Source organism: Oryx dammah, unplaced genomic scaffold (assembly GCF_014754425.2).
Source record: "Oryx dammah isolate SB20612 unplaced genomic scaffold, SCBI_Odam_1.1 HiC_scaffold_21, whole genome shotgun sequence".
Taxonomy (NCBI): domain Eukaryota; kingdom Metazoa; phylum Chordata; class Mammalia; order Artiodactyla; family Bovidae; genus Oryx; species Oryx dammah.
In genome coordinates, this window is record NW_024070205.1 from 36,606,682 (window position 1) to 36,618,985 (window position 12,304).

The following is a 12,304-nucleotide window of genomic DNA, read 5'->3' on the forward strand; positions in this document are numbered from 1 at the left end:
TCACGACTGAGCGACTGAACTGAACTGAACTAACCTACATAGTTCCAAATGGCTATGTTCCTCTCCTCCCTGCTTCCCTAGTCTGTATGTCATTCTTTTTTTTCTGACATTCACGTTTTTTGTGGTAAATTGAAGCCAAGCAATCCTACCTTACTAGGATTGTTGGAGGGTTGAATTCTTGTCATAAAATAATCATTCATCAGTGGCAGCAGTGCAATTTAAGTTGATAGCATCTATGTTGCTCGTGGTTATCAGGATTTTACTTGCTATATGTAACTATAGGCTCCTGGTTTTAAAATGCTTCCTGGGAACTTGACTTCACCCCTTACCTCAGGGCCTGTCCTGGGGGCTGAGGGGCTGGGTTCACTTCCAGATTTTTTAACACCTGCATTGAGTCAGGAAGCTCACTTTCAGATTCTGTGTTTGCCAAGGCCTGTCCCTCCTCTTTTTTGTTGTTTTTCCCAATCATAGATGCTTCTGCTGTTTCATTTTTATTGAACCGCCTGTTTGGCCAGTACTGTGCTCTAACCAAGGGCAAGAACATACAGTACACAGCTCCTGCCTTCCAGCATGTGATAGAAGGTAGACAGTAAGTGCTATTTTCGAACATTTAGCTCCCTTATAGGGCAGTTTAGTAATTCCTCTTCTGACGAACACATATTGTTTGTGAACCTGTGAATCTTAATGCCAGGGATACAAAGATGAATACGATGCAGGTTCTGATCGTCAGTGTTCTGATCTTCTCCAAAGAGAAGAACCTTTGTGACTGGTGGTCTAGGAATGGCTTCAGGTGGTACTGGGACGTTGTTATCTAGAACCAGCCCACCAGACATGCAGTTTCATGGATATTATTGTTTAAGAAAAGACAGAAATAGCTATTTCATGATTGTTGTTCAGTTGCTAAGTCGTGTCTGACTCTGCGACTCCATGGACTAGAGCACGCCAGGCCTCCTTGTCCTTCACTGTTTCCCGGAGTTTGCTGAAACTCATGTCCATGGAGTCAGTGATGCCATCCAACCATCTCATCCTCTATCACCTCCTGCTCCTCCTGCCCTCAATCTTTCCCAGCATCAGCGTCTTTTCCAGTGAGTCGGCTCTTCACATCAGGTGGCCAAAGTATTGGAGCTTCAGCATCAGTCCTTCCAATGAATACTTAGGGTTGATTTCCTTTAGGGTTGACTAGTTGGATCTCCCTGCTATTCAAGGGACTCTCAAGAGTCTTCTCCAACACCACAGTTCAAAAGCATCAATTCTGCTCTCAGCCTTCTTTATGGTCCAACCCTCACATCCACACACAACAACTGGAAAAACCATAGCTTTGACTAGATGGACCTTTGTTGGTAAAGTAAAGTCTCTGCTTTTTAATATGCTGTCTAGGTTCATCATAGCTCTCTTCCAAGGAGCAAGTGTCTTAATTTCATGGCTGCAGTCACCCTGCAGTGATTTTGGAGCCCAAGAAAATAAAGTCTGCCACTGTTTCCACTTTTCCCCCTTCTATTTGCCATGAAGTGATGGGACCAGATGCCATGCTCTTAGTTTTCAGAATTTTGAGTTTTAAGCCAGCTTTTTCACTCTCCTCTTTCACTTTCATCAAGAGGCCCTTAGTTCCTTTTCACTTTCTGCCATTAGAGCAGTATCATCTGCATATCTGAGGTTGTTGATATTTCTCTCATCAGTCTTGATTCCAACTTGTGATTCACCCAGCCTGGCATTTCACATGATGTACTTTGCATATGAGTTAAATAAGCAGGGTGACAATACACAGCCTTGAGATACTGTATATTAGGATAAATAGGTGAAAATGTTTAAATTTTAAGTTCAGGTAATATTTTTATATGAACCAATTGTGAAGGATCATTAAGGGAACTCTGACCCACAGAGCCAGTGCATCTAATGAAATTCTGGAGGATGAACTGATTAGTTCTGAGTGAAACACACAGACTTCATTATTAAAAGGTAAGCTTTAGTTTGATTTTCAGTGGAGTCCAAATTAGTCAGATTTTAATAAAAATCTGACTTGTAATAAACACTGATTTTCAAAATAGTAGCCCTACCTGAATAATTTTTATTTCACTGTGAAAAGATACGTTTTCTAGAATATTCATTGCAGCATGAGAGTGAAATTGGAAATGACGTGAACATCTAATATTATACATTGATAGATAGGAATAGGATGCAACCATTGCAAATGATGGTGATGTAGGTGTATATATATTGACATGGAAAGACGTTCATAATATCTAGATAAGAAGAAAAAGATGTGAGGTTAAAAAGCCAGTAATGAAAAGCCCTGAAGGATGTACTAACATGTTAGCGGTGGTTATCTTTTTAGCTACTGGGATTTCAACCAGTTTTTTTTCTTTCTTTATTTTTAATTGAAGGATAATTACTGTATTGTGTTGGTTTCTGCCATACATCAACATGAATCAGCCATACGTATACATATGTCTCCCCTTTTTCCATCCCACCCCTCTCGGTTGTCACAGAGCCCTGGTTTGCAGTCCCTGAGTCATACAGCAAATTCCCACTGGCTGTCTGTTTTACATATGTTAGTGTATTAATGTTTCCATGCTGCTCTCTCCGTTTGCCCCACCCTGTTGGTATGCTCTAATTATGAAATGAACATAGGTACCTTTTTTTTTCTTTTTTTAATAGAGAAAAATTCCATTTCCCATTTCATGTATACACAGCTCAGTATAGTGTTTCTGAGCCTGTTGTGATTTCCTTTCTTACAGGTGTGGGGGCACGGTTGGTGCTATTTTCACTTGTCCACTAGAAGTCATTAAGACAAGGTTGCAGTCTTCAAGATTAGCTCTTCGGACAGTCTATTATCCTCAGGTTCATCTGGGGACCATCAGCGGAGCTGGGGTGGTGAGACAAACGTCAGTGACGCCTGGACTCTTACAGGTTCTGAAGTAAGTTCAGTCCCGGTTCTGGCCTCATACCACCCGCACCTCCCCTCCACCCGTCCCCTGCAATGTCAACACAGAATGTTTATCCAGCCCATCGGATGGGATATTCTGTTTGTAGAGGCTGTGACCAAATTTAAGAACTAGGTATCTATACCAATGTCTTTAGCTCTGACTTTGCTCTCTTGGCCTCAGGGCTCCCGGCAAATGATCACCATCCAGGGCCAGTTAAAGTAAACCTAACAAAGCAAACTCAAAACAATCCATGTTTAAATTGTTACATCAGAGTGTTGCTCTTGCCCCAAGTCTTTTGAGTGCTAGTGAGAAGCTCTGAGGCTTGTAGAATGAATTTTTAAATTGCACAAGAGAAGTGTTGTGAATATTTTAAGAGGAAGTAATATGGAAACAAAATGTTGTAATTTTTTACTTTTTATTTGAAAATAATTTTACATTTATAGGAAAACGACAATATATGTTTAATAAGCTGATCTTTATAATTTTTGTTTCATACCTAGCCTACCCACCTAGTTTATCTGTTTTTACTGTATTAAAATATTTCATTTGCTTACCAAGTTGCCAAATATTCTTAAGTTGAATTTGGCTTAAGGCAAAATCAGAAATTCAGAAGAGCACTTGGCAATGTCTGCATTTTAGCTTGGGGACCCTGTGCTTTTAAAGGAGAACTTTACAATGATGACTGACTGTGACTCCGTGCGTCACTCAGAGCTCTAAAGCTGATGTTTGGGAGAACGCGGGTTCAAGAGAGACACAGCCGTGTACCAGTGTGGATGTTTAGTGGGGAAGCGTTAGAAGAAGATGCAATAAAATGGAGATTCTCTGTCTTCTTAACGACAACACTTTGAATTTGGAGCAGAGTTCAGTTACAGTTTAGATAAGGTAGAATGGATTTGAAAGTGCTTAATTTATTTTTAGGTATGTTTTGTTTGTAAAGCCAACTTCTGGGTAATTCAGGCACCCACACCAAACACATGTACCAGGGTACATCCAAGCTCGGGCCAAATTGGGCAACAGCACCAGCTGCTGAGGGCAAGGTCCCAACTAGAGAAAGAGGTCGCTGATAGCCAAGACTCGTGGCAAATCTTTTTTTTTTAATTGAATGCTGAGGATTGTGGAGTCACAAAATGCAGAAGGTCAGAGGCAGGCCAGGAAAGGTGGGGCACTGAGATGGGAGGCGCGCTTTGCTGTCAGTAAGGAGAGAGACCGGCTCTGAAGACACCCGTCCCCGTTCGTCTAGTCACTAGCATTGTTTCCAGTGATGCCTTGCTTCTGAGGAACTTGAAGGGCTTTGGACATAGTGAAACAGAGGTTATTTGCCAGCTTTGCTAACATCCAAGGTGAACTTCCTCTTACATACTTGCCAATCTCGCATGACTGGTAGATTTATTTATTTACTGTAACTGGGGACCTCTTACCCGGAAGACAAGGGTGTCACTGGGGCCAAACCCCTTAGGTAAATGGGAATGTTTCTCTAGTTCAAGTGTGTTAGGACACATCTTCTACTAAAATGTAAACCCCAAAAAAAAAAACAAACAACCTCTCCATCTTTTAAAACACATGAACAGCGCCCACACCAGTGTACCAGTGTAAATCATTTAGGATAGTTTAATAGAAGATGACTGCTTTTTTGTTCCCCATCACCCTCACCCGCCTGGATTACTGGACTGTGCTTTCTGATTCTTCCACTAATCACCCCTAGGCTAGAGCTACTGAGCAGGCTCTTTTTCTAGGAAGTGGTGAACTGAGAGCAGGGATCCAGGCCTTTTCTCTGTCCCACAAAGCCCACCAGGGTCATCTGCTCACAATTAGAAGCTATTGGGTTTATCAGGCGGTTTCCCTGGTGGCTTAGACAATGAAGAATCCGCCTGCAGTGTAGAAGACCCAGGTTCGATCCCTGGGTTGGGAGGATCCCCTGGAGAAGGGAATGGCAACCCACTCCAGTATTCTTTGCTGGAGAATTCCATGGACAGAGGAGCCTGGTGGCCTATAGTCAGATGGTTGTTCATTTAAAACTAAGCTGCTTATTTTTAATCTTATTCTTCCAGGAAGTGCTACACTTAAAGACTTAACAGACAACAGAATTTGTTTACAGGAATTTTATTTTTCAAAATACAAATCAGTGTATGCTTATGTCTCAGGTTAATTTATTAGAGAAAAGGTATTCTCCATTGGAGCACTGATTACCTTTATATTTTGAATATAGTTATTTGAAGACAAGATGTTAACACAGTTAGGCTCTCTCTATTAAATTTTCCAAAGGGTCATAATCAGTTTATTCAAGTGTCTGCCTTAAAAAGTCTTAGGACATAATCTTTAAAAAAAATTGTTCCAATCAAAACTCTTGTTCTTTAAACTATTTCAGGGCTTTTTTAAGTACCTTTTTAATGTGAAAAGTAATATGTTAGTGAGGTAGTTTTTATTTTAAAAGCTGATGGCTTCAGCTCAGAACTTTGTCTTGGAACTTGATCTGTGGTATACATAGCCTGATCTAAAAGAGGGAAGAGAACAAAACACTGCAGACAAGACCCTAGTTTCCTTCTGCATTTCTTTCCTAAATGAAAGCTTATAGGACTGTGGGAAACTTAGTCTGGGCCCTAAACATGCTTTATTTTGAAGCTGAGGAGTACCATTTATAGTAGGCACTTGATTGTTCCAGAAAAGTTTTGTAAACATCCAGATAGGTTGGAAGTTTGAATTATATAACAGATTTGACTTTTTGCCCACTGTTAATGTGTGTCACTATGGAGACAGCCTTTTTGCAGCTCTTAAAAGGCCTGAGTCACTTGAGGACACCAGTTCCTCACTGCCTTATAGATGCGTGGCTCCCAGCTTCCTGGAGCCAGAGACGCCCTTAATTGTGTTTAAGTGTCTCCTAGGGCTGGCGGTACAGTGAACAGTTGTGGGGACCACAGACAGAGCCTAAACTTGAAGAAATTCTAAATGTATTGACCATTTGAAAGCTTTCACATACTATACTATGAGATGTAGGTCACTTCAAGGTGTGGTTATTTTGAGAGAAGTTTTTTTTTCCCAGAGAGCATTTTTTTTTTTTTTTTAAGCTGAATCCTGTTTTGAGAAAGAGTTAACAGTAAAGAATTTAAAGTTGAAAACACCAAATTCTGATGTCTCTGTTAAGGACCAAGTGGCTTGGTTCTGGCCAGTGTGAAAATGCAGTAAAACATGTAGTTCCTTTAGAGTGTTAGGATGAGTTCAGTATTTTTATGACCTATGACGTATAGCTTTTTCATTTTTAAGTTTTTTGTTGTGAAATGATTTCCAACTTAAAAGTGACAGGAACAGGGCACATACCTTGCTTATACTCTACCTCAGGTCTCTTGTGTTTAGCATTTTGCCACATTTGTTTATTTGTTTTTGCTCTATATACATACTTTTTTTTTTTTTTTTCCCTGAACCATCTGAAAATGTTCGGTTTTCAAATTTAGGAAATTTAATATTGGTATAACTAATTCACAGTCTGTATTCCAGTTATATCGTTTATCTTTTGTTAAGCGATTGATTTAGCACAAGAGCAAAAACATGAAAACTGTTACTGCCAATATTTCTTTCATCTTTTAGAACTTCTTCAATGAGTCTCTGGGTTTCTTGGTTTAACTCCTTTAGTAAGATAGTAATTCAGAGTACTTCCCTGGCAGTCCAGTGTTTCCACTGCAGCAGGCACCAGTTTGATCCTTGATCGATAACTAGCATCCCACATGCCAAATGGTGTGGCCAAATAAATAAATTCAATTAAAATTTTTTTCAAAATGCACTTAAGATGTAATTCACGTACCATACGATTGCCCACTAAATGCACACAGTTCACCTGTTTTAATATGTTCACAGTTTTGTGCAACCTTGACAACAGTTTGATTTTAGAACATTTTCCTTCCCACTACAAGAATCCCCTCACTGTTTGTAGTCACACCCCATCCCCAGACCCACAGCCCTAGACAACCAACCACTATTCTATCGATAGGCTTGTCTCCTGATTATTTCATCTAAATGAAATCATACAACATAAGGCCTTTTGTGTCTGCTTTTACATAACCTAATGTTTTTTGAAGCTTCATCCTTGTGTGAGTCATCAGTACTTCCTTTTTGTTGCTGTTCAGTCGATCAGTCGTGTCCAGCTCTTTGCAACCCCATGGACTGCAGCATGCCAGGCTTCCCTGCCCTTCACTGCCTCCCAGAGTTTACTCAAACTCATGTCCATTGAGTCGATGATGCCACAACCATCTCATCCTCTGTCAACCCCTTCTCCTCCTACCCTCAACCTTTCCCAGCATCAGGGTCTTTTCCAATGAGTCAGCTCTTCATATCAGGTGGCCAAAGTATTGGAGCTTCAGCATCAGTCCTTCCAATGAATATTCAGGGTTGATTTCCTTTAGGATTGACTGATTTCATCTCTTTGCTGTCCAAGGGACTCTCAAGAGTCTTCTCCTTTTTATTACCAAATGATACTCCATTGTGTGGCCAGGTTTCATTTGAAACACACTGCTTTGACCTTCCCCAGATGCCATGAAGAAAGAAATGTGCATTGTACTTTAGTGGTGTCTAGTGTGGTGAGCAGAGAGTTAGTGACCCTCAGCGTGACCAGAGAGTGAGTCTGGGCCTTGCAGACAAGAGTGCACCTTGGAGTCACTTACAAGGCTTGGACTTGATACCAGCTAGTAAGGAAAAGATTCTGTGATACCTGTCAGGTGCTCTTTTTGCCTTACAAGAGTGCCCATATGTTGTGCAAACCTTGAACATTACTCCTGTGTGGACAAGAGAGCTTTTGAAGCATGTTTTTTCACTGTAGTAATGAAGGCAGTATTCTTCAGTGTTCTGATTCTGTATTGTAATATAATCAGATAAGACCTCAGGGGGGTTGTAAACATTCTGTTCTTTATTCAAGGAGCTAATGTGAAGATTGACCCCTTATCATTTTGCATAGCCCTTGCCTAAGGATTTTAAAGATATACCTTTTCTTATTATTCAGGTCAATCTTGGAGAAGGAGGGACCAAAGTCACTTTTTAGAGGCTTGGGTCCAAATTTGGTTGGAGTTGCACCATCAAGGTAAGCATTGAACCTTTCAGCTAGCCCACAACATACAGTATGTAATATACCAAGTCCTTTCTTAACCAGAGGGGCAGTACTGCTAGATGACTAGTTTCTTTTTCTGTGTAAGAATCCTAAATGCATCTGATGTATAGAAATAGTGTTAACTCTTGGTATGTCTTTCAATGTGTGTGTGTGTTAGAAAGAGGCTGTTGGTTGTTGTATTCTTAAGTTGAAAATTATTCTGCTCCTATCACCTAGAACTTTCTCTGTTTGCTCCTCCTAAGTGTGGTGTGTGGTCAGGAGCAGTGGCATCACCGAAGAGCTGATTTATATGACAGGATCTCAGACCCACATCAAAATTTGCATTTGGAAGCACTCATCTGAAGGAATTTTAAAGGCTTCTAGGTTTTACTTTATGTATTTTTTAAAATCCCCATTTTTGTTACAAGGTTTAATTTCTTTAAAGTTTATTTGAATACATCAAGCTGCACTGTCCCAGTACAATAGCCACTGGTTACATGGGGCTACTTGAATTAATTAAAATTAAAAATTCAGTTCCTTGGTCTCACCAGCCACATTTCAGGTACTTAACATTCACATGTGGCTAGTGGGTCCTGCCTGCAGGACCATAGGCGTAGAGCATTTCCAGTTCCACAGGAAGTTCTGTTGGGCAGAACTGATGCAGAGGATACACATATGTGGATATGAAAGGGAATGAATGTTTCTGCGTGTGGAGGGGTGGGGGCAGTGTATCTCTGAAAAGTAGGTAAGAAACTGCTTCTAGAAGTTGCCTTCCGGAAAGGGGAGTTGGGTGTGACTGCTAGGACAATTATATGAATTGATATATACAATAGACTTTAAGGATAATCTTTATAACAAAAATGAGAATGTCATTTTATATGAAGTGAAGACTAAAAGCTTCTTGAATTCTTACAGGTCAGTGCTCCAGTTTATACACAGATTTCCTGAGGATATCATAAATATGCAGATTCTTATTAAACCCTTTTGTTCCTTTAGAAGTTCCGTAGCTTGTGTGTGTGTAATCTATTGAAAATACAGGAAGTACTAGCCTGTGAGATTATATGGGGCACGTATTATTAAGAGAACACAGACATGCTGCATATATGTAGTTGATGAAGAACACGGAATCATTCTACTCGTGGACAGTGCTTAACTTGGTAACGCCGATCAGTCTGATATAGAGTCTTGGCTACCACACCCATTTAGAACAGTTGGGACGTAGAAAAAAAAAAAGACAGTTTTATAACCCAATCATGATAAGTAGTCAGCATCCTAGGTTGAAAAATACATTCTGTAATTGATTCATTGGCCAACTGGAAAAAAAGAATGCCATTTTCCCTGGCATTGCTAGTGAAGAGCAGGGAAAGCCACAAGCAGGCTCTGCTCCTCAGCCCCGATCTGAGAGGAGACAGACAGGGGAAAGGAGACAGGCAGAGGAGACTGGAGAGCTGGGGCGGGGTGGGAGGGGGTGCCACCCCTCCGGTGGTCCTGTTCTGGGGTAGGGAGTGCATCAGTGGAGGGAGCCTTTTATGGAAACATGTGCCAGCCTACATGTTCCTTTGTGGTCCTGAGTCATCAGGAAAAAAGTCCAAATTATATGTGACACACTCCTTGTGGTGTAAGGCAGGACACATCATGTGATACACGTTGGAAATGTATTATAAATTTAACAGTTACAGTATATGTTGGTGCTTAAGAGGATTGGCATTTATCCAGAATGAAGAATGTAAATGGACTTCATATGTATACTATCAAAACCTCGTCTTCCTCAGTTATTTAGGACACTTCCATCATCACACTTTCTGGAGGGACAAGAAGGGAGCTTCCCCAAGGCGCCTGCAGCAGGTTTTGGTGTGAGCCCAGATGAGGTTAAGCTTATGATTACCTATTAACCTCTTCCCCATATTCCTGAATTTGTCAAGAGGTTGCATGGAGCCAGTGTCCCAAGATGTCCTGACCGTGTTCTCTCTTTGCTCTGACAGGGCTGTGTACTTCGCCTGCTACTCCAAAGCCAAAGAGCAGTTCAATGGTGTCTTCGTGCCAAACAGCAACATCGTGCACATATTCTCAGCTGGTTCTGCAGGTGTGTTACACCAGTGAGTGCTGAATGTCTCAGCTCCCTAAAGCGTGCATTGTGCCAGAAAGTCTCTTTCCAGGGGTTAAAAATTAGCTCTCTGTTTGTTTTGCACCTGAACTCATTTTTCTGAAACTTTATGTTAGAATTGATAAAATCTGAGTATTTGAGAACAGCTTGTAACTTGCTTCCATTTATTCTCCCTTAAGATTGACATGTTCTCATGCATGCTGTTGGTTAGTGTAATGTGTCTTTTAAAGGAATATTAATGTGTTTTCATGTCTTTCTATCACATTATTTTCTAAACTTTGAGCTGCTTTTTCTGTGACTTCCCAGGTGTCTAGCATACCCTGTGTACAGTTGTCCTTAGCAGCTGGATTCTCTGATGAGGGCTTAGGGCTTGTAGTGGGGTTTGTTCAGCAGGGTTGGTGATAGATCAGGTGTCGTTTCTGTTCTTTTTTGAGGGAATCATCCCACCTACCATAGAAAATTCACAACAGGATTTTTCTCCCAGGAAATTCTTGGCAGAAATATGTCAGTTGTAGATTGCTGCGAGAAGGCCATGCCATTTTCAATATAAATTTTATGTCTGTTTAAATAGATAGGTATTTTAGAGAATTAAATTGATGTTTTATGAAAAATTTCCACCCTCTGCTGACCTCTAAATTGTATATATCCATTTTGTTCCTGTTCCTCCAAATAAAATTACTAGGAATCCATCTGAATAGTTACAGATAATTTTTGGATCCCAAATGGAAAATGACATTAGCAAAGATGCTTCACAAGAAAGGTGTTTACAGGATATAGAGCTGGCAGGGAGGTCAAAGGGATGGAGTGTGGGGCCTCACTGCCCCAGCCAATAGTGAGTTAGCCATAAACTAAAAGCTGTGCACCGGTTTTGCAACTTTTGACAAATTAACTTAGAGAAACCCTTGGTAAATAAAATGGACCTGAAGGAAAATTTTGTTTTTTAAATAATCCTCAGTTTGCTGTTTCAAGGAGTTAATGTTGCTGTAATTGGTTTTGCCCCTCCTTCCTGGTAGCATTCTTTTTTTTTCTTTTTTTGTAATGCAAGTGTAGTTGATTTACAAAGTTGTGTTAGTTTCAAGTATACAGCAGAGTGATTCAGTTTCTTATGGTCTATTACAAGATACTGAGTATCGTTTCCCATGCTATACAGTAGGTCCTGTTGATCTGTGGACTATCTGTGTGGGTCTTCCCACATGGCACTAGTGGTTAAGAACCTGCTTGCCAGTACAGGTAGATGTAAGAGATGCAGGTTTGATTTCTGGGCCGGGAAGATGCCCTGGAGAAGGGTATGGCAACCCACTCCAGTATCCTTGCCCAGAGAATCCCATGGACAGAGGAGCCTGACAGGGTCCATAGGGTTGAAAAGAGTCGGACACAACTGGAACATGTCTAGGGTCATATTATCTAATCAATTTATCATATTATCTAATTATCTAATCTAAAATATAGATCTATATATAATAAATCTATAAATCTAATATAAAACAAATTATTTCTGGACCTGATGCTTTCAATTGAGTTTTAGAGTAGTTTCATATTTACCACCATAGGAATCACATTAACAGGAATACCAACAGCACCAATCATATTATCTAATCAATTTATTTAGACTGTGGAAGGGATGACATATTCCAGAGGACTTGCTGTGTGTCAGGTCAGTGATACACGATACTGCTGCTTTTTTGGTTGATGGAGAAAACAATGGCAACCCACTCCAGTACGCTTGCCTGGAAACTTCCATGGGCAGAGGAGCCTGGTAGGCTGTAGTCCATGGGGTCGCAAAGAGTCGGACATGACTGAAACGACTTAGCAGCAGCAGCAGCAGCAGAGTGATTAACAACATTAAGATGGAGAAGACTTAAAGATGGTTCCTATAGGCAGACCAGTCTTAAAATGTCGATTTCCTAAAATGATCAATCAGATATCAAAATGTCTAAGTTTGGATTCAGGTAAATGGAGATTTAGTTTCTTCTATTTTAAGTTAAATATAAGATATTCTTTCACATTAGATCGTTTCTTTAAAACAAATTATTTCTGAACCTGATGCTTTCAATTGAGTTTTAGAATAGTTTCATATTTACCACCATAGGAATCACATTAACAGGAATACCAACAGCACCAACTAGAGTCTGGAAGGACTGGTAGTCATCCTCAGTTGCTCAGTTGTGTCCTCCTCTTTGTGTTTCAGTTGTGACTCTCCAGGCAGGA

General features: G+C 40.4%; 1 protein-coding gene across 1 annotated transcript in view; it reads left to right on the forward strand.

The window, feature by feature from the left end:
* The window catches only part of SLC25A33 (solute carrier family 25 member 33), a 30,870-nt gene that overhangs the window by 12,966 nt on the left and 5,600 nt on the right, over positions 1-12,304 (forward strand). Inside the window, exons 2-4 of the mRNA XM_040263366.1 lie at positions 2,736-2,915; positions 7,909-7,986; positions 9,975-10,075. Of these exons, the coding sequence (XP_040119300.1) occupies positions 2,736-2,915; positions 7,909-7,986; positions 9,975-10,075 (359 nt within the window). The remainder of the gene's footprint in view (positions 1-2,735; positions 2,916-7,908; positions 7,987-9,974; positions 10,076-12,304) is intronic.